Source organism: Siniperca chuatsi, linkage group LG4, assembly GCF_020085105.1.
Source record: "Siniperca chuatsi isolate FFG_IHB_CAS linkage group LG4, ASM2008510v1, whole genome shotgun sequence".
Classification (NCBI taxonomy): domain Eukaryota; kingdom Metazoa; phylum Chordata; class Actinopteri; order Centrarchiformes; family Sinipercidae; genus Siniperca; species Siniperca chuatsi.
Window position 1 is genome coordinate 11520463 of NC_058045.1, and position 25152 is coordinate 11545614.

Genomic DNA, 25152 nt, shown 5'->3' on the forward strand with positions numbered 1-25152 from the left:
GTAAACAATAACTAGCACAGTACGGGCTTTCCTCCATCTCGTCCATTCTGCCTTTCACTTCCTGCCTCATTCTGAATTTCGAGCGTCATCAGAATCACGTGACTGCAAACAACGTAATGGAGCGCGCCTAGCTAATCGTGGTCCTGTGAGTGAGTTTCGCATAGAGCGGCTTCGCATCTAAAAATGCCAGGAGAAAACAAAAGCACCACATTTTGTGTAGCTATACTCTATAAGAATCCATCTTTACATAGTAATCAAGTACACGTTTACCTGTTTAGCCAATACATCTATTATAATCCTTCATTAATCAGTTCAACAATGTATATTCACTGGAATCATACATATGTATCATCAATAAAGTGATAACTTCCATTTAGTCAAAAAATACGCTTTATACCTTTTATTCAGTTCCTGCCAAATATTCACAACATATATTATATGAGTCTAGACAGACATGGATGTAAACTGCAACTTGAATGGTTGGCGGAGGCATACAACTGCTGGCGGTAATTCTAGTATATCATTGTAAATTGAATATCGTGAAGTTTTCGACTGGTGGTGAAATTAAACAAGCAATTAGCAGACATAAATTTGGACTCTGGAAAATTATAGATGCCATTTTTTTTATTATTTAAAAAAAAAACTATTTTCTGACGATTAATCGACTAAGCAGCAGAATAATAAGAAATTAATTATTAGTTGCAACTCTAACCAATAGTATCCAATACACTTTTAAGACGTCACAAATGATCACAGAATCGTCCACCACCATTAAATATTGAATTATTTATTTTATTGCATGTATTTTTCCCAAAGGTCTCTGCGGTGCATAACTGTGTGTCCCGTGAGATCCATCATCCGAATGCATGGAGGCAACCTGTGGTGAAACTTCCAAGTAACTCGTGTTGTTCGGTGCATTTGTGGCCAATGAATGAGCAGCAGCGCTGACGATGCTGCCGAGCGCTGCCGGTCGACACGCCCCCAGCATGGATACAACGAGCAGGAACAGGCGCTCAGAAGACACACTCACTATGCTGGAGAGTGTTTGTAGCCGAGATGGGAGTTAACACATCCAAGTTTCAAGAGGTCCTGTTACCAGCGTCGTTGCACTAAACAAAGACATTGGGTTTCTGTTTTGTTTTTTTCCCTCTCGTCTTTGGCTTGTCTGCGTTTTTATCTGAGGCGTTTCTCTCACAGGATGTTGATGATATTGGAAAGCCGGTTAAGATCATAAAGTCAGTTCTCTCTGATGAGAACGAACCTCTTCCTCCTCCTCCTCCTCACCACCACCACACAAAGGGAACCACGGAACAAGTACTTTGTTTTTCACACGCCATCATTTTACTTTTTGAATGTCATTAAGAAGCAGAGGGGGCTGTTTCAAAGACAAAATGGATCATTTTGCAGCAGAGTGCCTTGTTTCAATGTCCAGTCGTGCAATTGTTCACGCTCCTAAAGGGAATAGGGAGATTAAACCAGAAATCCCGTCCTCCTCCAAGAACGGAGAGGAAATTAAAGAGCCTTTGGTGAAAGATAACTCTTCTATTTTTGTGGTGGCGCGGATTCTGGCGGATTTTAACCAGCAGACTCCCAACAATGTTGCCGAGCAGGCAAAAATAAAGGATGAGAGCATGCCGAACCTCATGGATGATGGAAACTCTGCCACACCTACCACCATCTCCGATCCTTCGCTCAAACAAAGAGGCAAAAGATCGCGAGGTCGAACTGAGCAAGAGTCCCCTCAGAAAAAGCACAAATGCGACTATTCAGGTTGTGAAAAAGTTTATGGCAAATCATCCCACCTCAAAGCCCATCTAAGGACACATACAGGTCAGTTTCATTGGATGCAAATGTTTGTTGTTGTGAACATGAATGCTATTGCTATTGTAGTTCCCTTCCCTGTATGAGAACGGACGGGATTATTAAAACTGCGAATACTGATCCTGAGTGTGGCTTCTCTTACATTCAACCCGATATTTGCACAGAGCAGGGTGATCGACTGCTGTTGGATCGAGTCATATGTATAGCTAAATGTTCACGGATCCACCCTAAATGGAAATAATCGGCACATACAGTAACGTTAGAGTAAAAGCAGAATTGGTGCATAGTTTAATCATTGCGTTGTTCCTCTAAGTTGTGTGAACTTTACAGAATGTCCTTTTAATTTCGGTGGAGGGAGGGAGTAATAGTGCCACTCCCACTCATTGGACAGTGTGTGCAAACCGAAACTGCAGTGCAAACGCAGAACACAATGACACAGATCAGATTTCTTCTGCGCACATTAATTAAAGTAAACTTTGCTTTGGTTCATGACGACATGAGAAAGAAAGAAAGAATTCTTCAACAACATGTACATGTGCACATCACAGGCATAACATGGGCATGCAAAAAAAAAAAAGTTTTCAAGCTCAAGCCAGTAAAGGTACCGTTACACTGCAGAGCGAAAGGCTACCAACTCAAATGCGCTCCAGATCAGCAGTATGTCACGTTTGACTTTCCTGAAGGACCATACCTCCGTATTTGCTCTTTGCATTCCGCAGGATAGGCTACTGAGAGGGGGTAAAGATGTAGATCGAGTCAAACTGGGGGGTTGATAAGAGCTGTACAGTCGCCTGTCTGCCCAAAGCCCTTTGTTGTGATGTGCCACACCCCCGCTAGACAGACTGCCAGCTGATCTGGCCAGCAACAGACTCAGCTAGCTGAGCCTCGACTGAGGAGCTTCTCCTTCCCTCTGCTGTGTAGACTGCAGCCCCCCCTTCCCACCGCGATCATCCATTCTTCACACACACACACACACACACACACACACACACACACACCCACCAGCCTAAAAGCCCAGAAATTAAACAGATCTCTCTGGATCACATGAGAAACACCTTGTGTGAACTTGACCCATATTTGAGTCACATAAATTTCATTCTACAGAACACCGCTCTATGCAGAATTCAAAATATGTGGGATACCTTCTTGACATTCAGCCCCTTTTGCACAATTCACCCCTCATTTGTCTCAATATTAAAAATCTGTGACCCATCCTCACAGGGGTAAATTCTTGTCTCGTTGCCTATTAAGCTTTTCTTTTCACCTGCCTTTGTATTAGGATACACTTCCCCGTTGGTTTGTGTCATTATATCACTAGATTTACTATGCTTTGGAACAATTTCATATGGATGCCATATGTGATTTTTAAAAAACATAAATGAAACTGTACACACGATAAGACACCATAAGCCTGTTTATATGGCGATTTTCCTTGTAGGTGGTGGATAATCCTGGATTGTTATTGTTGTATTTTATCCCAATTGTATTCATTCTTATTGAAAACTACATATACAGCTGATTATATTCATCAGCTGCAGCTTGGTGCTGACAGCAGTGGTGTATAATCAGTATTTGTCAAGAACAGGCTAAGAGAAACAATGATTTGACTTATGCATGGACATAAAATAGGGGTCCATAATACTCCAGTATCATTAGTTAAATGACTTCCTAAAGGGAACAAAATGCCTATGCAGTTTTGTTACTGTCCATCAACCCTGCCCTTGTCTCTTTGCTTATTAAGCCTTTCCTTTCTTTTGGGATACGCTCCTGTGTCTGGCTTTGTGATTGGTTGTGTCCTATAATATCTGATAATGAGGACTGTTTCTGCTTATTTGATTGGATGGTCACAGAACGTGAGCTATCTCAGTTCCGCTGCCTTGTCTCAGCCTAACTTGCAGCAGCGCTCTCAGAGAGCCAGCCTCCAGCATTCACTGTGCTCCCCTTCAGCCCCGACCATGTGTTTTTAGTGCAGTTTTATTGCTCCGTATTAGCCCTGCCCTTTTCTCTTTGCCTATTAAGTGTCCTTTCGCCTGCCTTTCTGTTTGGATATGCTCCAGCATCTGGCTTCACGATTGGTTTGTGTCCCATAAATTCTGATAATAATGGCTCTTTCTGCTTATTTGATTGGATAGTCCCAGAATGTGGGTCATCTGAGTTCAGTTGGGGTGCCTCAGCCAACCTTGCAGTGCTTTCATAGAGGCAGACTCTCGCTGTGTGCTTCCCTTCAGCCCCTACTAGCAGAGTCAGGAGAGAATGGATTCCAGCCCAGTCAGTCCAAGCCAAACACCGCTATCTAATTGAGGGGGGAAACACACACACACACATTATAGACACTAAACAAAGAGCCAGGGACATGGCGTCCTCACTTGACTTCTGTAACGCCCAAAGCCATCATCCCAGCTTTTGCAATCCTTGTGTGTGTTATTTGTCAGTGTAAGCTGAAATTTGAGCTACATTGTATTTCTTATGCAAAGTCCACAGCACATAAAAAAAATCAATGCTTGCTCAAAATGAACTTCACCTAGTAGTGATGTCTTATGACAGGCATCATAATTTTTATTTTAAGCCAAGACTTAAGACTTATGTTTTAGTTTATGTAATGATGTTGTTTGGTGACAATAGCTATTACTCATTATTGTTTCAGTTAAGCACCTTTGAAAAATACCATGAAGATAGTTCCAACTTTGTCTAGGTTTTGAGAACTCTTAAGATGAGACTTTTGCTGCCCCTCTTGTACAATGGGGGTGAATAAAAGATCATTTGCACTGCTAAAAGCATTACAACAATGTACAAAAACCTCAACAGCAATGTGTTTTTCAGGAAACAATGTACTCAGGATAACTCACAGACAGTGCTGTGAACAGTTTTCATTAGGAACTACTTAGAAACCTGTCCAGAGCGAGGCCTGTGGATTATCCCAAGTAACTGTGAACTCTATCTCTTTAAGGGTATTAAAACGTTCCTGGTTAAGGGTCCCCTTATAGGAGACTAAGTGGTTTCATTTTAGGTTTTGTCTCAAACACACTTGTCTTCTCCGATACAGTGTAACAGGGACACCAGGATGTAGCAGACATGAGTACATGCTGAATTTAAATCGCTCATTATACTGCATTGAGTTTGATAGCGAGGAATCCACTGCAGTTTAAGGGTTTAAGGTTACCAGACAGCTTTTGTCTGATCTCCTGGTGTGGGAGATGGGGCGATGGATTTTTTTCTGACACATTTACTTATTCTGGAAAAAGCAGCCATGTGACAAGGATGAACAGATAAACTCAGTTTTAAATGGAAAAAATGAAGGTCATATACATCAAACTACTTCTTATGCTTTCTGAGGATTTCTGCAGCACCAGTTTCTTTTTATTCATTCTTTTTTTGACTCTTTGTCTTAAGAAGAATAACTGACTAAGGTGTCTTGTGGTCGCGGAGTACATGGTGTTCTCTGTGAAGCCTCATTACTCTGCTCTGGTCATGTCATGCAGACTGCCATCTCCAAAGGAGAGATGGCCCCTGACAAGCTCATTACAAGTCATGTCTTCTTCAGAAAGAACAGCCTGGGCCTTCTGTGCCCACCACAGCTGGGCCTTACAAAAGGCAATCTTGTCAGTGTGCAAGACCTATTCAAAAACTATTTGAATCACTGGGAGGAACAGGGTCAATATTTCTCAAAGACAAAGAGCATAATGACATATTTCACAGTTGGTTTGATGTTTTGTCTGGGCCTCTTTTGTGTTAGGCTGGGGGTACCTCTAATACTATGAGATGGCTGTAAATCCCTCTACTTTCTGTCCTAAAAAATTAGTGGCACCACCTGGCAGCACAGTTCCACTGCCATGTAGACCCAGTTATTCATGCTTTTTATTTTCAGCCGAATAACTGTGGTTAATGACACTTTTTTTAAACGTGAAATTATCCCAAATTCCACATGGAAAAAAGATGCATGAGTCTCTGATTATATATACTGCATCTCTGCCAGTGGTTTTATATTTGGCTACACTGCTACACAGAGTGCACAGTGTTCCTGTGTGGCTGGTGGCAGTGATGAGGTAGCAGGGTGGAGATGGGGTTTTCCTGCTCATGCTTGAGCCTGACCTTGGCACAGCAATGGGTAAAAACTCTACTGGGACACAAGAGGTCAGTCTGTCTACCTGCCACACCGCAGGATTTCCTCTATCCCACCCAGTTGAGCCATATTTCTCCTGAAGTATATAATAAAGGTCCAGACTGAAATATCTCAACAACTATGTGATGGATTGCCATGAAATTTTCATGGTCCACAGAGGATGAATCTTACTGACGTTGGGGATCCCCTGACTTTTATTTTTAATTTCAAAGTGTTTTTATTGTTTTAAGTGTACAAAACACAAACCGACCAACATACATTCTCTTATGTCATACAAGGCATCCCCATCCACAAACCTCATACTTTGTATACATTATTCCTCATATCTCTTTTCGTCACAGATTTGCATCCAAGGTTCGTACAAGTACTGAGAATGTACACAGAACACAGCAAACAACAAAAAAAAAAGGAGGAGAAGAGGAGATGAGAACCTGAATTTTTTATTCTAAAGAATTAGCATCAAATGCATTTTCATAATAATCCAAGAAAGGTTGGCATATATTCTGAAACCGTTCTGCTGAATTTTGGACTGTAGTTCTTAACTTTTCGAGCTGGAGGAAGGACATAGTTTCGCGCACCCAACATGAGTGTTTTGGGGGTGAGGGAGATTTCCAATTTGTAAGAATTAGTTGGGTGCTATTAATTGAGATTGGCCTCTTGAGACCCCGACTTTACTGTGTACCACCCCAAATATTGCAATGATAGGGTCTGGATCAATATTCTTTTTACAAATGTAGGTAAATGTATTAAATATCTCAGACCAGAATGTGCCTATGCTTGGGCATGACCAGAACATGTGAGCCAGAGAAGCAGGCGCTTGGTGACAACGCGTACAGTTGGGATCCACGTTAGGATATATTTTGGCCAATTTGGTCCCAGAGAGGTGCAGGCGATTAAATACTTTGAATTGTATTAACCGGTGCCTAACACAGATAGACGATGTGTATATTTTATGTATAGCTCTTTGCCAAATTTCATCCGTCAATTCTGTATTTAGATCCTCCTCCCACTGTACCTTAAGAGACAGAAGAGATGGGCATTTCATGGCCTGAATAGTAGCATAGAGCTGGGAGACACCGCCCGAGAGATGAAGTTTGACCGTCAGACAATGATCAAGAGGACCGATATTTGGTTTTGAGGGGAATGTACGAAACTGGGAACGGACAAAATCACGGACCTGAAGATACCTAAAAAAATGTGTTTTCGGTAAACTTAATTCATTGACCAAATAGTCAAAATAAACGAACGTGCCATCTACAAAAAGATCTCCCACACTGTTTATGCCTTTTCTAGCCCAGGTGAGAAAGGCCATATCTATAAGCGATGGCTTAAAAAGAAAGTTTGAGGACAAAGGCATAGACACCAAAGCTTGTATGTGACCAAAATGTTTGCGAAATTGGGTCCATATGCGTAAGCTGCCTCTTACAATAGGATTGTCCGTATGTGCCCCCACTGCCACTGGCAGTGGAGCACACAGCAATGAGGCCAAAGAGACAGACGAGCATGAATGCTGTTCCATTAGACACCAACTTGGACTACTCCCACCAATAGAAGCTCCATACCATATTACTAATTTGTGAATGTTTGCAGCCCAATAATAGTATAAAAAATTTGGTAAAGCTAGTCCAGCATTCTCCTTACGTCTCTCGAGAACTGTTTTCCGTACGCGAAGTATGGTTTTGTTCCATATAAATTTACTGATGTGCCTGTCAAGTTCCTTTAAGAATGATTTAGGTATGAAAATTGGGACTGTTTGGAATAAATATAAGATCTTAGGTAGCGTTGCCATCTTTAGTTAATACGTCCAGCCAGGGACAGAGGCAGAGTAGACCAACGATTAAGATTCTCCTTTATCTGTCCTAAGGCTGATTTGAAGTTATTTTGAAATAGGTCCTTATATCTACTTGTGACACTTACTCCCAGGTATGTCATGGGGCCCTCTGTGGTCCTGAATGGGTATGATTCAAAGGATTGATTCCGAGCCAGAACATTAATTGGGAACAGAACACTTTTGGTGAGGTTAATCTTGTACCCAGAGGATTTACCAAATTGAGAAATAGTGTCTAGACATTCTGGGATTGAAGTCTCCGGATCTGATATAAACATCAGCAAATCATCGGCATACAATGACACTTTATGAACCAGGCCGCCCCTCGTGATACCCCGTATATTGTTGTTACATCGCAATGCCACGGCAAGTGGCTCAATGACCAGATCAAAGAGAAGAGGGGACAACGGACAACCCTGTTGTGTCCCTCTCTGAACAGTGAAGTATTGTGAATTAAAGTTATTAGTCCTCACTCTAGCTTGGGGTGCTGCATACAAAGTCCAAATCCAAGAAACAAAGACTGGGCCAAAGCCGAATTTGCTTAGAGTTTTGAAAAGGTGTCCATACTCAATTCGATGAAAGGCTTTATGCGCATCTAGTGAGATTACAATTTCTGGCGAGTGAATCGAATGTTTAGAATATATTATGTTAAAGAGGCGACGTAAATTGTGAAAAGACTGCCTGCCCTTTACAAAGCCTGTCTGGTCAGGATGCACAATTTTTGGTATTAACTCAGAGGCAAAAGCCTTATAAAACTCAATTGGATACCCATCTGGGCCTGGTGCCTTTCTATTTTTCATTGATTTAATTGCTTGACTTACCTCAATTTCAAGTATCGGCTGTTCAAGGATGGCCTTATCCTCCTCAGCTATAGTTGGGAGAGTTACATTGTCAAGAAATACATGATCACTAGGATTATTTGAAGAGTATAAGGATGAATAAAATAGTCTGAATTGCTCATTAATGTCTTTGGGGTCAAGCTTAACTACTCCATCCGCAGTTTGTATTTTTGTAATAAAATTGGCAGCAGAATATTGACGCAGCTGGTGAGAGAGTAACCTACTTGCCCGCTCTCCATGTTCGTAAAAGTTTTGTCTAGACTTCAGAAATTTCTCTCCTGCTTCCATGGAGGCAAGGAGATCAAATTCAGTTTGTAATGCTATTCTTTTTTCACGGAGGTTGGCTGTAGGGGCCGAGGAGTGTTGCAATAAAGGAGTTTCAATAAAGAAATCAATCTGTGTTGAGATAAAGTCTACAAATGTTTCATCAGACAGCATAGATGTATTAAATCGCCAATTACATTGAATTGGCCTTTTAACCTGGAGCCAAAGCTCCATAGTGACCGGGGAGTGGTCAGAGATAACAATGCTTTCATAGCTACAAGACTTAACTGATGAAAGCATTTTTTGATCCAACAAAAAGAAATCTATTCTTGAGTATGTTTGGTGAACAGCAGAGAAGGAGGAAAACTCCTTTAACATAGGATTCTTAAATCTCCATGGATCTACTACACCACTAGAACTGCAAAAAGCATTTTTAATAGTTGCAGATTTAGAGGGGGAAGGAGGGGCTGTAAATACTTTGGAACGGTCTAGAGAGGGTCCAAGAACCGTATTAAAATCTCCTCCCAGAATCAGATGATGTGTGCCCAGCTCTGGTATACGGCCAAACAGTTCTTTAAAAAAGTCTGGGTTATCCCAATTTGGAGCATACACACTAACTAGGACCACCGGCACGTTATAAAGCCTCCCCTGAACAATCACAAAACGCCCGCATTTATCGCCCACAGCACTGGTTTGTATAAATAGTACATTTTTGCCAATCAAGATGGCTGTACCACGAAATTTAGAATTTAATTCAGAGTGGTAGACCTGTGATACGCATCCTCTCTTTAATATAGGAATGTCTGTAGTGCGAAGGTGTGTTTCCTGTAGGAAAATTATCTCTTCTTTCAGTTTGTTTAAGTGTGAAAACACCTTGCTTTGCTTTACAGGATGATTGAGTCCCCTCACGTTCAAGCTCACAAATTTAGTCGCAGGTCTATTCGTTCCATCTGCCGAACCCATGTCTGATGAAGTCCAACTCAGTGCTACTATGAAAACTCATCTCCAACTCTGAGAGAGAAAGAAGGTAAAGGGAAAAAAAAACAAAAGCACAAAGACAACGTAAAAGCAGACATTGCAGAGTAAAAAGAAAACTTTTGAATCACCCTTAAACAACACAGACCCCTGCTGGTCCCTCCCCAAATGAGAGACTGCACCCCCCCAACCTCCCAAGCCACTATGAAGTTTCATGTAAAGAAGAAAATAAAACTTACCGAGTCGGGCTGAGGCCCCACACAAACCTTACAATAACCATTAAGCTGAACATCTATAACCTTAACAAGACTATTTAGAACCGTTACTCAATATCCCTGTGTACATGGAACGGAGAGAGAAAGAAAAAAAAAATCAAGTTATCAGTGCTTTGATTTCAGCATTTGCTAGAAAAAGACATGAAGAAGACATGACTTGTAATGAGCTTGTCAGGGGCCATTTTTTCTAAGTAAAAAATGAAAAACCAAGCAGACATATGGATTGTTGTATATAAAGAAAAATAAAACATAGTTAAATACACAAATGGATATACAGTAGGCCTATTTAAAAACAGTCAAATTATCCATACTTGTTTCCTACATATATTTGATATTTGATGACAGTTCTGAATGAAAAAAAAAAAAAAAAAAAAACACATGTCACTAAACTGATCCAATGTCCCATGGCATTACACTGCAGAGATATTGATCTCCAACAACAATTGGTTTACTCCGAAACTCCCACTAAATATTACGTTACCATGGTATGTAGCCGAACAAACTCCCGTGTTAATCACTCATAAGTCTCCTGACGAAGGTAACCGCCTTCTCTGGGTCAGTAAAGCTCTTCTGCTGGCCGTCTCGAGTCGTAATTCTCAGTTTTGCAGGATACAACAGCCCGTATTTTACTCCCTCGCATTGCCGTAATAACTGTCGCATCTGTCCGAAAGCCGCTCTCCGTCGCGCCACATTCTGCGTGTAGTCAGGGAACACTCTGATAGTGTCGCCATTTTCAGATACAAGTTTTGGAGATGTAGCAGCCTTTCGTAGAATACTTTACTTCTTTTGATAGTAGTGGCACTTGACAACAAAAGCTCTCGGTGGCTGCCCATCTCCCGGGGCTTGTTGCAAAGTACGGTGAGCCCTATCAATAACGGGCGGTTCGTCCAGGCCCATCACTTTTTGTAAAAGTTTTGCAACGAAGGTGTTCGCTGAAACGCCTGCCTCTCGTCCTTCTTTAACCCCAAAGATGCGTAAATTACACCTCCGTGATCTCGCTTCCAAATCCTCAGCCGCCAAACTCACCACCTCTTTTTTCAGTTCAGCCACCTGTTGCTCCAGATTAGCGATAGCATCCGAGTGAGTGTTAGCTGCAGTTTCCAAGCCTGCGGTGCGCTCCTCTAGCGCGTTAGCTTTGATGTTAGCCTGGTCGATTGCACCCTTCAGCTCGTCTCTTAAACCACTGATTTGTTTGCGTATTTCTTCATTTCTTCATGCATCTCTGCTTTCTCATCCATTTTCGCCAGCAGTTTGTTCCTTAATGAATTTATTGCTTGCAATATAACTGACTGTCCCGAGCTCGTGCTTTCCGCTGGTTCGTTAGCTTTAGCAGCCTTCCTCAGGTCCGGCATATTTATAAACGGCTCAACTCGATTGACAGAATAAAAACAGAAAATCTCACATTTTATCCACGCACACAGTGTCCGTATGGCTTTGAACGACGAAAAAAGTGTCTTGTTGACGAATTTTAAGGTTCATGTGGGAGAGCTCAGTTAAACACGTCTACATCCCTTCGAGGCCCAACCGGAAGCCCCCTTGACTTTTCTTCTAGAGCTATCATCAGGTCAAAATTGTAATTTGTCCAGTACTTTGGTATATGACCAAATACCTGCAAAATTACTGACATTCCCATCAACCTCTGCTGTACTAGCAATGTTAGCATACTACCACGCTAAACTAAAATAGTGGACATGGTGAACATTACCTGCTAAACCATCAGCATGTTTACACTGTTATTGTGAGCATGTTAGCATATCAACATTAGCATTTAGCTCAAAGCACCACTGAGCCTAAGTACAGCCTCACAGAGCTGCTAGCATGGCTGTAGACTCTTAGTCTTGTTATAACACTTGTTATATAACAAATTCTAGTGTTTTCTTCTGCTGTAAGATAAGATGTTTTACTAAAATCAGCTCTATGCCACGCATAGCAGTACATTATGTGTCCAATGGAAACAAGGTATTAGTTAAATCTACTTGATCCTCAGGATGTAAATAAAACTAAAGTGGAGCCACCATCTTGCCTGTTCTAATCCTCTGGTGCAGCGTTGCTGCTCCATGAAAGACATCTCTGAGGCGTGTGCTGGTGCACATGCTGTCCATATGCTATCCTATATGTGGACATGTAAAGCTGACAGTAGGATAGTTCCTCACTAATGTTGGAATATAAACATGATTTAGCTGTGATTAGGCAACCAATCATGCATGGTGAACACTCATAATACTGAAAGGTCCCTCTCAGGCAGCTCCCAGGCTATGTTGCTTTCAGTGGCCCACAGGGTTCATGTATTTTTTCGTTAGCTCTGGAGTAGTTCTATAAAAGCTGCTCTGTCTATTCTCCCACCAGCCCCTCCCACCCTTTTCTAGCCTGCAAAGCAAAATAGGTGCTGAAGCGTGTTGTGTTGCAAGGCTGAGCCCCGGCCACAGCTTGTGGCGTGGTGTTGATTACCAGCGGCAGGAAGAGAGGGATACAGACCTGTGGAACACTGTGCATTTTTTCACCTCCACTGCCAACCACATCTTGCATGCGAGGGAGGGATCTGCAGTACAAAGATGGAGAATATACAGTGCGGCAGGGTGGGGGTGGGGTTAGATACCAGGATATTCACTGTCAATGCCCTCCGTTGATGTAGGTCATTTATTCAGCTGCATCTGCAGCTAATCTGATTAACTTTTGAAGGGCTGTGACCTCTGCAGCGGAGAACATCCCTGTCAGGCCAGCACTCACAGGGTCCCATCTGAGAGTTAGACACTGACTGTGTCCAGTGTGTTGTTTTCAGCTCAGCTTGAATAAGAGAGGAATGGCTGAAAATTGCTGTGGAGCTAATGTCAAAGTGAGTGTTTTGTCTCTAGCAGGGCTGTTTATGTTCCCTACGGTATGTAAGGTGTGTCCCCTTTCTCTGCGTAATAAATCAGACTGTGGCAGACCATGACACACTCGGGTGTGGCCCTCGGCACAAGATGAGGAGTATTTTGTGGAGTCTTGCGGAAAGGAGGGCATAATCATTTTCTCTGTGAGACATGAAAATATTTCTCTCCCACTCGCCATCAGAGTATCAGGTATAACATTGGACAGCTGGCACTATCTCCAGCCTGTATCTTCTCTTATCAGTGTGTGGTGAGGCCTCTCAGGAGCTAGCAGGGCTATGGCTCTTTGTTTGGCCCTGGGTGGTGAGGACGTCTGTCTCATATGAGCTATCGTGTCAGACTCCATCAGTGGAATGAGCTGGCATTGTACTGCGTGAGTGAGAATCACGGATGATGGGGCATCCCTGCTCCCACCTGCTTCTGCACACCAACTGTAAACACCCATTGATGGCTGCAGCTGTTTGCATGTCCTTAGTTAACCAGCGTTTAAAAGATAAGGAGACTGTCTGCAACACATCAAGGCTGTAGGTTGTTTTAGCATGCACTCAAGGCTGAAAGAGAGTGCCCACTCTAACTAATTGAGGTGAATCTGATGAGCTGGTCAATGCAGGCAAGCTATCCCTGCCTTTCCCTTAAAGAGTTAAGGGGATGAAGTAATGTATGGTTAAGTGTGTGCAGGAATAAGACGGTCACACTCGACCCTGCTGCATGTCTCCGGGTGAATGTCAATAGCCCTGTGCTGTGCAGACCAAGGGGAGTGAGTTACGGTTAGTACGCACAGACTGTCTGATTGAAATGCATTACAGGAGTACCTCTCCTGCTGGGAGCGAGGCTGCTGCTATTGTTCACAACCTGACAGCTATAGGCCCACGAGGGGAGGTAGGCTATTCAACACCAAGCAAGGTCCCTCCCAATAAAGACAAAAGATGATAATAGATCAAATGCTCCCTGTTTTCTGAGTTTTCTCCTGACAAGCTTGAGCCGTTCCTCATCACGAGCACCTGACCCACCCAAGGGTCCTTTATTGCTCCTACAGAGATGACTTATTCTTTTTTGCAACAAACTCTGAATAGAGCTTCTGAGAAAACATGTTTTGACTGAGTGGTTTTCATGGTAATTTGACTCCTCTCCCACTGAGTTAATTTTTCATAGACAAATAGCCACGTAAACAGTTGTTCTGATCTCAGATGTGTTTCAAATCAAGCCGTGCCTTTTTTTTTCTTTCTACAGACCGCAGAACTTTGTAAGCCTTTGTTGTTATTTTTACACAAGCGAAGCCTGCATATACTGCTGTGTAAACAATGAAAAGAGGAGCTGCAAAAGCCTTAATGTATATTTATTGTTCTGCGCACATATGTTAGTGTTTTTATCATCTTGGTATGTGATGTTGCGTGTAGAGGGAGAGGCTGGGTACGGTTGGGTTAACCCTGTCTGCTCCAGTGGTTTATGCTGATGAGGGACTCAGCAGTCATTTTAGTATTACCCAAAATCCCATGAATGGTTGTCTGCTGGCAGAGTAGTTGGCTCCTGGTTGGTTAAAGGTCATAGTCTGTTGTAAACATGCAACCAAATTACAGGATTGTGCTGAGCCCTGCCACTGTAGTTAGTGGTGCCCCTCTCATTTCAAGTTGCCAAGCTGACTGTGCCACTAAGCCAGCGCTGAAGTGAGGTAGCTCCAACTCTAATGAGCTGTGATCTACAATCTAACTCAAGCTTTACTTTCCCTTCTCAAGCTGTTTGCTTGTAAAACTCCATGCGGGTTTATTGTGCACCTTGTTTTTGTTCTGAGCTCTGTAAAAGATATTTCCTGTTCTGGTTCTCAACGTGCAGGCAGGGCAAAGTTAACTTCAAGGTGATCTCTGAACTGAATTCCCCACCCCCTACCCCCACCCCCCCGCAGAGCTATTTACTCTAGCTCTCTTATGGCAGACTCACATGGAGGTTTCAACTGTACACTGTGTGAGTTTGACCCATGCCTGAGGACTCACTAGGAATGTTATCTACTCTCGTTTGAAATGCTGGTAGCTTTTGTTGGAGCAGGTGATCGAGTTGAGTTTGTGCGCTGCTGCTCACGTCAAAAAAAGAGATTTGATCTCGCCTTTGCAGACAGCATCCCTTACACCAGGGAGATGAACTCAGATTCCATTTCTCTTAACCATTTCTGCAGAAACCGAGGAGCCAAACTTCTTAGATGTGAATGAGGGTAGGACGTAGGGAGAGGATCAGTGATGAGCTGTTTTTTTACTGACCCAGTGGCCTTGGAGAGAACAGTTATATAACAAGAGTACCTGTGACATAATCGCATCGCCTTGGAGGGGGGGGGGACACTACTGCTTAGTAGAGGTACAGTTGCGTGCATGATGTAACTCACTTCACCGGTAACTGGGTCACTGTGTTCGTTAGGGAAAAGTCCCCCCCCCGCAACTGACACATTCTGAGAAAGACAAACCACACCCTGGATGTGGACGCTGCTAGATATGGGATAACCAATCATTGGGGCCTGGCGTCTCGGTCGCCACGGTGCCCTGCTGTGACAACACTGGAACTAGATGGGAATAAGAGCAGGGTAAGGGGAGCAGCTCGCAGCATTCTTTATTCAGCAGAAATGCTGAGTAATAGTTGCAGTCTATTGAAATATCTTGGAGAGTGACATCCTCCTACCACACAGGCTAATATGATCATTTCCTGTCAGAATCAAAGCGTTTGTTCCCTAAACCTCCTCACTTTTACCAGAAATTGGTTTTTACTGCCCTCATGGAAATCGTAATCCTCATGTTACGAAACAAGCACAACAATTAATTGGGGCATTGAATGTTTTTTTCTTTATGTAAGTGAGTCGTTCAAGACTAACATTAAAGCAGCAGGATTTTTTAATGCATATTCATATTGTCGATCTAAATGCCAAAATCAGTTTAGCTTGAGGTGAAAATGGGCAGCGTATCTGTTTATTCTGCATTTTCAGAAGTCATGGAGCTCTAAATAATTTGATGCGTCTCGGTGAGTTGCTGTTGGATACCTGATGCTTCCACTATGACTGCATTACTGTATCAGGGCAGTTAGACTGGATATCTCAGCCCAGCTCTCTGGTGTCTGGTTAAATATTAATGCTGTTGGATCCGTTACACTGGTTATTGAGCCTTAAGCAGCCCGCAGAGCTTAGCTCTACTTTTTAGCCAATAACTCATTTTGCAGTGCCAGGTGGCAGCACAGGCTGCTTCCCTTGCTAATAAGGTATGAAATCAGACTATTATGAGTCTCTTCAATGAGATTAGTGCCTTAAAAGTAAAACTGCCTCGTTTTCTCCATGGTGTAATCCAGGCTGTGTAAACAGGGTCAAGCAACCACAGCCTCCTCATTTTTATTAACTCTAACTTCATGCAGGGCAGATGGATTGTCTCTTTGTGTGTTAGCAGCAGAGTAGGAACAGTATAGATATTTTGGAAAAAAGGAGACAAGGCTGTGTGTAATGTGTATGCAAATCTCTATATGTCAGTTACATAGTTTACATACACTGAGCCCTGTATGAGCCCGCTGGAACTGTAGTGGGCAGGGCTGACTGAGTTTGTCTGGAGCTGAGGTGAGGCGTCAGAGGCAGGAACACAGACTGGGCTGTCTAGACTTGCTCTGTCTGTCTGCATGTTTTGTAACCATGCAGTATAAAGGGGGAGGGACAGAGACTAGTAGTGCACCGAGTTCTTGTTTTCGAGACTCACTGGCATCAGGTAGGATATGAGTGTTTGATGCTGAACAGCACTGTTTCCATTGTGGCCCTGAGGGAAACCACATAACAAAGAAAGCATTTGCCAGGCCTGTTCTTATGTGCTCATTTGTTATTACCACCTATAAACATTCACACATCCCACCGTCTATTCCTTTTCATACCTCAAATCCCTGGCATAGGCTTGCACATGATGATTGATTATTCTTATTCTCAGGAAAGAACCATAACATTATAAGAATACGTCCTGCCCTTTGCTGTAGTACTGCAATGTCATGCTGGTAAAATTAGATGCTGTATGTAGCTATTGTCAGGCAGAAACTCACTGAAATGGAACTAAATGGAATACAGTATTAGACACATTGGCCAGTGGATGCAGAACACTGCATTTAGGCTCCATACACAGTTTCCACATCAGAATGGAAGGAAACCAAAATATATATATATAGTACCATCTGGCTTTGAGTAAATTTGTGTCAAAGCCCACTTTTATTGCCTGATGGAAGGGGGAAGGGTGTAATTTCCCATGTGTCGAGTCACAGATAGTTGCATGTTGGAAAATGGGCTGGGTAACCATTGTGAGTGTGATTAGCATCTGGAGCTTAGATAATTAAACTGTGTCTGCTTCTCCAGCACAGCGCCAATTTTTAGGTGATTTACCCCAAGTCCCATGGCTCACTACAGCATTTTTTGTCTCATGTTTTTTAATATTTGAAAGATGTCTTGGGTGGTTTTGATATCCTTCCCTTTATTGACCTATCAGACCTAGCAATAACCTTGTGCTCATTATTCCTGTCTTGTTCAGCGGGCCTGGTCTTGTCAGCTAGCTGTGCATGGCAGTCTTCATGACTTGTTAACCTGTGAACACCTCATAATGACTCACTACTCTCACTGTGGTGAGCCATTTGGTACATGGTGAACACCCGTTTTTCTATCAGAGTTCAGGAATATGTACACATCACTGTTCATTTGTTTCATGTTACACTCACTGACACTATCCATACTTCTGAAAAAGTCTTAATGTAGTTAAACGATTGCCATTGTAAACAATTCCTGTCAATTCCCATCTTTGTACAAGTGCTTAAGTCCTTCAACCTTAAGCACTTAATGGTGGATTTTGCATGTTTTGGCCCATTTAATACAAATCAAACATACCTTACATTCCTGCCCATCATTCTCCCAAGAATAGTTTGAAAATGTGATTTTTAGATTTTTAATTGAATTTTGATTGTGTTGTTCCAACCTTTCAGCAGCCATGTGCTCACATTCATGTCAGCAACTTGCAGAGACTTAGAGTTAGTTTGAGATATGTAACTCATGATCATGCACATCACGTCTATCTTTATAAGTTTTACTTATTTTTATAAGTTTTATAAGTTAAGTTACAGTGTTACTGTTGCATGTTAATGCCACTGAAAAGCGTGGATGGATTCGAAAAGTCTGCCCACACAACAATCCTGTAACTTTGTCAAGAATAACAGCAGGCTTGATGTTCACTGAGTAATTTGAATTCTACCTCACAGTAGCCAACTGAAAAACATGTTCAGAGATGTAAAACAAAGTGTGGTGTATTTAAAGAAAGGTAAAAGTTATATGGGCTAAAATATGCAAAACATGAGGAAAATTGTGCAAAAACATGTGGGAAATGGTCAGCAGTATGTTATTGTTCTTACTGTGATGTTGCTATCTTCTTGTATGATAAAACACTGACATCTCTCCATCCCTCTGTGTGTTACAGGAGAACGGCCTTTCCCATGTACCTGGCCCGACTGCAGTAAGAAGTTCGCCCGCTCCGATGAGCTGGCCCGCCACTATCGCACCCACACGGGGGAGAAGAAGTTCGGGTGCCCGCTTTGTGACAAGCGATTCATGCGCAGCGACCACCTAATGAAGCACGCCCGGCGCCACTCAGATTTCCAGCCCGGTATGCTGAAGAGGCCCCACGGCGGCAGCAGCGGCAGCACCACACGTCCCAGCTCCCTCAGCGACTACAGCCGCTCGGATGCCTCCAGCCCCACCCTCAGCCCCGCCAACTCGCCTTAAACTGAAACCCAGTCGCACTTTCTGCCTCTGACCTACGAGGCCTGTGTTTTTGTCATAACACTTCTGTTGCACATTTGTCAGCAACCCCCTTTGCTATTCCTGTGCTTGCTGTGGTGTACCATACTGTACATAATTGCTTATTGTAGTGCAATTACTTATGTGATCCTAAAAGAAAGTAATGCCTTTCCCAGATGGCAATATTTACATTCTGTACCATATGTCTGTATTTTTTTAGCTTCGGATCATGGCTAGTTGTCCAATGTATGTTCACAGTCAGCTAAACAAGGTATAGAAGAAAAAAAAACAGACACCCTGACAAGTCTTATCAAAATGTTTTGTTTTGTTTCTTTTTTTTTGAACGGGTGAGGAAAAAGGGGTACATACACACCTCAGGATTGAAGACAGTTGCTATTTCTGTAAAACCACAGTACTTAATAGTACTCACATTGACTGCACAATATACTCATCACTTTACTCTGAAATTCAACGGGGGTTGAATTTTACGCCCTGCTCAGGGATGGCCTTGTTAGCTTGAAAGAATGAACACGGTGAAGAGAAACATACAATACATATATAGCAGCCTTACACTCAACACAATTTGCACTCTTTGTTTTTGTTTTGATTTTTGTTGGTTTTCACGTTCGAGGAAACTAGCCCTACGGTCATACGGTCAGTCACACACAGAACTCATGTTCTGCTCTTGCTTGTGTTCTGGGGGTTCATATGTAATGTAATTGCTGTGTAATCGATCCCCAAACCTCCACCTTAGTAAACAAAATACATCTGGTCCTCCACCACAACACTGGGTTAAATACAGTATGTAGTTCATTAAACAGCGGCGTGCAGTATATACTGTGTAAATCTGCATTCTGGGAGGATTGGGATTATATTGGGTTAACAGTTTTTATAAATATAGTCCGATACTTAGACCCTTTAAAAAGAGACAGTTAAGTTTCAAAGCAGCTGTTCATGCTTTTTTTATAAAGTGCTGTATCATCAGCCAGTATTTCACACAAAATGGACACAAAGGGACTTTAGTTGAAACAATGTTTATCCCTCTTTCAAGCACATAGGGGAAAGTACCAAAGACAAGAGTGAATGAAAGCTTTCTATTCAGTCTTGTAAGCCGCCCTTCATTGAGGCCTGGGGCTGGTGGTTGGCAGTATCACAGGTAGAGCCAGACAGCTTGCTCACTTCCCTCCTCCTGGCTTTGCCTTTTGTGGCCTCCCTGGAGGAAACAGCTGCATCCCACAAGAAGCTATTCACAGCCCGCGGAAGGAGTGCTAACATGTCATTCCTGTGGGAGTCCTCCCTCACCCATCTGGCTCTACCTGTCCTGTCAGAGATTGGTGAAGCTCCAAGCCTCCCTAATTGCATAATATTGCCTAACTTGGGGGTCAAATATAGGCCAGAGTGTTGGGCAGAGCTGCGACATGGCAGAACACAGAGCGAACAAAGCGGCTATCTGCAATAGACAGGCGAGAGAGGGCAGGTCCTGATAAAAGAGGAGAGGTTTATCATGAGCTGAGCAGCACAGAGAAGGAGACACCCAGTCGCAGAGACCCCCATCTCCTCCACCTTCCCCCGACTCCCTCCCTCCAACAGTAGAAACTGTGAGTGGACAAAATGGCTGTAATTAGTGGGTTGATTCAACCTGTAGGGTAAGAGTAGAAAGAAAAGTGTATGAACAACAGTACTACCTAGACAACGCTAGCAGTGTGGGTGGGAGGTACCCAACTCCATCATAAGCACAGGGAGAAATCCTCTACTACTGCTGGAGAGTCAAATTTCACAATGCCAAGGAAAAATGTTGCTCCAAATTCACATCGATAAACCAGAGCTCTGAAACAGCTGCTTTCAAACTTCTCTCTCGCAACAAGGGGGCTTTTAAACTGTTGTAAAAACATTTGAACCAAAATGAACATATCAGCGTGCAGTGCTCACCAGCCTCATGTCATCCTGCCTGTGAAGCTCAGATGGCCCGTGAGAAAGCTGACTTGTGTTTCTAGACAGACATGCCTCAATAAGTCAGGCAAAAGGCACAGTAAACCTTCCATGGACATGGGCACCACTATCAAAACTGCTGCAGCCCCGCTAGTCTGTGTTATGCCTACATTTTCGTTTAATGCTTCAGCACTACGGCCAGAAATAGTTTTATCCGTGTATGCAGTCCTGTCAGACCCCTCCAGACTGTTGTCATCATGTTTTGCATGTGCTAGCTTCATCCTACCGAGGACTCGACCGACTTCTGCCCTGTAGTCCCGTGCTTCACACTATATGCATGTTAACAACTGCGCCTTGGAAGCGTAGAGGGTTTTTTGAGGCGGTCTGGCAGGTGTAAGTTCATGAATGGCGGGCCTTGTCCCTCGTTCTCCACAGCAGCCATCTCTCTTTAAAGTTGTGAAGAATCAGCTCTGTCACATCCTCCAGAAAGAAAACATCCCTTATTTAGATCGAATGCAGTAGTTTCCTCTAAAACACCACATGTTAGAAAAGATGACACTTTGAATGCCACTGATCAGCAGCTCTTAGTGAAAGAAGCACTGAGAGGATTTTACATTTACCATTTCTGAAAAAAGAAACTTTGATTTTCACAAACAAATTCTTCAAATTGCTGTTGAGCAGCTTTTTGTGGTATCTATATCCATGACTTTTTTTTTTGTTATTGTTAATTTTTGACTTGGTTTGTAGTGTAACTTTCTTGCAAAAAAAAAAAAAAAAAAATCTGAGTAGCTCACCCTCAAGCAGGTTTCATTAATCACTTCTTAATCCATAATCTGCACATTTACCTCAGGGTTGACATCCGCAAAGCAGATACGGGACAGTTTGTGGATTTTTGTTGTAACATCAGTTGCTGCACAAACGGTGTTCCTGGGTGCTTAGTGCTCACTGCTGGTCAGTGTCCGACCACACTGGAAACAGGAATGCCTCCGTACGGGCCCAGCTCCTGCCTATAATGTCTTCATAACATCCTACAGTCCTGCTATATGCCTTTGTAAGCACTGGGCACTCTGGAGCTGTTGAAATGCCCCTTTAAACACCTTTGACCCTTAGTGTCAGTGGACTTACAGTAGGCGACAGGAAGCTCCTACCATCTGAAAATACACCCACTGTGACAGTGTAAACATCCGAGTCTATCCATCCATCCAGACTGCACCAGTGACATATAGGCCTCCACAGGCAGAGTGTCTCATAACTTATATTCTCACTGTACCAAATCTACTTGAATAATTCAACACAAAAGGCCATTGAACACAGTTTTATACATGTCCATTTTTACTGTACTTGCTTTTGTTGTCATATAATTATTAACCTCTCTGGAGAAAGGTGTATAGTTTGATTTATTTGGGTTTTTTTTCTAGATTTTCAATTGTCTTCAGGTCATTTCAGCAACTCTTTGGGGTTTATCACAGCATTACGGTTGACTGTTTTTGTCGGACTGTTTAAAGGCACCGCATTTTGTGAAAAAGAATTTCAGCCCCATTAATGGGGTTCACCCCTTTAATCAGAAACACTTAATACTCTGTTGATGTCAGGATGCAGGTTATTCCACTTAGCCTGTTATCCAAAAAATCCTCCAAGTCAGAGAATGAACAGATTGTTTCGGGTGAAAAAGAAACTTCCTGACCTCTATGTACTATTTCACATGGAATTACTAATTTTCTTTATTACTTAGATTCTTTTGAAAGTTTTCCATAAGAATAGAGACCACAACATTGTGAGTTAGCAACGTAGTCATCATTTTTATTATTGCTTTTTTTGTCTCATATGAAATGTTTAAGCTTGTATATTTTTCAAAAAAATCATACCTCTTGAAATATTTGTAACCTTCATATCTTTTCAAAACATCCATCATGTAGCTTATGTTTGCTTGAAGAGTAGCACAAATAATTGGTGGTTTTATTTGTCCCTACTTGAATGAAGAAGAAAAGAAAGAAAGAAACTTTTTTTCTGTAAAGAAAAACAAAACAAAACACTGGGCTACATTTTATATAATAACCCCATGTTGTCAGGGTCCTGCACATCCTTGTAGATTCAAAAAGTAATCTTTCCAGGAAATAATAAAATCTTATTTTTTATTATTTTATGTTACAAAATATTTAAAACATCCATTCCCTACTGTCTTAGTTAAACATTTTCTATGTGTGGGATGATGTCAGCTGTAAATGACTATGAAACTCCATTTCAGCCTTTTTTTAATCCAATTTTATGATTGTAATCCCTGTAAGATTACAGATTTCGACATCTGTTATAGAAAAAGGACTTTAAACAACGATAAAATGGAAATACAAGGTTTCTACAAGATGCTGACAGTGTACCTGTTAATATTTTTTTCTGCTAATTGATCAAGTGACTTGATTGTTGCCTAGTAAAGAACTAACTTTAATCTTATTTAAAAAGTTAATATGAATTATGTCAATATATCACTGATCAGACCGTCTCAACTGAAATCTTCATGACTGATCTCAACGTACAAGCATGAGCGATGCAATTGTGTGCCAAAACTATAATGGTAACTTCATAAAGATGATACAAATGTTGAGGGTAAAAAAAAAACCTAGCTACTATCAGACATTTAACAAACCTGTACAGTTTTATAAAGTGTGACATGTTTTTATGTAATGTACAGTAATATTTCTTTTCTGCTTTATGTAAACATTTTGATTGTGTAGCTTTGTTTTCATTTGGTTCTTATTTAATTTTTTTCTTCTTTTTTTGCTGTACAATACTCAAGCATTGTACAATGGCTTATTAAAAGTATTTTTGACATAAACAATCTTAAAGATAATGAGCGCCCAACCATTCCAAAGGATTGAAAATTGCATTTGCTATAAATGTGCTGCTTATCGACCCAATGCATTTTTGTAGGTTATGAATAGAAGTCTGTCTTGACTGTGAGGTTTTACACGTTGTGAGTTGTGCACAAGGTACGTTTCTCATTGTCAACATTTCCCAGGTTTTAATCTCTCCTTCTCTGCAGGCTCTTTGTGTAGGCTAAACCAATTCGAATGAACAACATAAATGCAATATTTCAAAGTATTATAATCTATAATGTTTAAAAGTTAAGGACATACAGAGCATGTCTTCCCCTCATGACAAAGGCCTGAGGTTTTTCTACGGTGGGGTTATTGTTTAAGGGGCAGCCATGATTGGAGAGTGTGGTTCTTGAGCAGTGAGAAGTAGCTTTGAGTTCTCACAGCTTATCAGAGGCTCCACAGTTACAAGTTGTTACCAAAGGCTTTGAAGGGAAAGATGAATGTTGCAGTAATGTTGAGCCCAACCCAGTTTGGACCCCTGGGTTCAACTTTCTGTACTGTAGGTGTTGCTCAATGGATGTTGTGCTTAATATGGACCTTTTTCTACATCTCAAATAAGCAACCTCATTATTTAAAAAAAAAATCACTTGAATGAACAAAACCCATTTAATCATACGAGCAAATACATTCTGAATGAGTAAAAAGACACACAAAAGAGTGAGTAGCAACATGCAGCAGCAGACTATATCTGTCTGTACCCTTCACTGACCATGTGGTCTTGCTTGACTGCCTGAAGTGACACTGTGTGGCGTTTGCTCTTTACTCTAGAAATGCACACTGACAAAAAGTCTTCTGCTCAAGTGTTGGACATGTTTGTCCTGAAAGGGTTTGTCTGTTCAAGGGTTTTCCAGCACACAGTGCTGTGAATGACCTCCCTTTTTGATTACAGAGAGAGCCTCTCACCAGCCTTTTGGTTCTGTTTCCTGTACCTGTTTGTCCTCAACGTACCTCCTCAGTGTAATGTTGCTCTTTTGATACCTCTGTGTGTTTCTCCTCTGCCCATCACCATCAGTTGCCTGTTGTAGTGACTCCATGGTGCTGCTTCCCCTCTCAGCACCAATATAATCTAATCTGTAAATAACTCTCGACTCAGCTATGGCCAGTACATTCTCCTATGACCTCACTCTAACCTTCAGGTGTCATTTTGTTTTTTCTCTCTCAGCAAACCAAAATCACTACATTCAAGTATTACAGTTGTACAGTTCCTTGGATTCTACACACATTCAATGTGCTGGTCTTAGCTGCTCTGCTGTACCTTTTTATGGCATTATTTTTTACATGTTAGACAATATATTGTGACCATGTCCTATGCAAATATGAAAAATAACAGATTGTTGAATAATGTATGTTGTCATAACTTGTATGCATGAAATAGTGAAGTTTACATTTGGAAATAAATTCATAAAATAAGCAGCTACAATTTGTTTTGTGCTAATTTCCTTTTCTGTTCAAGTGACATTATGTGATTTTTGCTGAACAGCGGCCACTGTGGCCACAATTAACAGGCGCTAACACATTATGGGATAATGATAGATGCTAAAACATAGGCTAGTAGTATAAGAAGATAAGAGTCATTAAAGCATCT

General features: G+C 41.9%; 1 protein-coding gene across 1 annotated transcript; it reads left to right on the top strand.

Annotated features, from left to right (window-relative positions):
* Positions 1-793: 793 nt before the first annotated feature.
* On the top strand, positions 794-24987 carry klf13 (Kruppel-like factor 13). The gene is made up of 2 exons (XM_044193838.1): positions 794-1830; positions 18446-24987. Exons 1-2 carry the CDS (start codon positions 1353-1355, stop codon positions 18748-18750), a joined length of 783 nt encoding a protein of 260 aa, XP_044049773.1. The 5' UTR covers positions 794-1352; the 3' UTR covers positions 18751-24987.
* Positions 24988-25152: the final 165 nt, after the last annotated feature.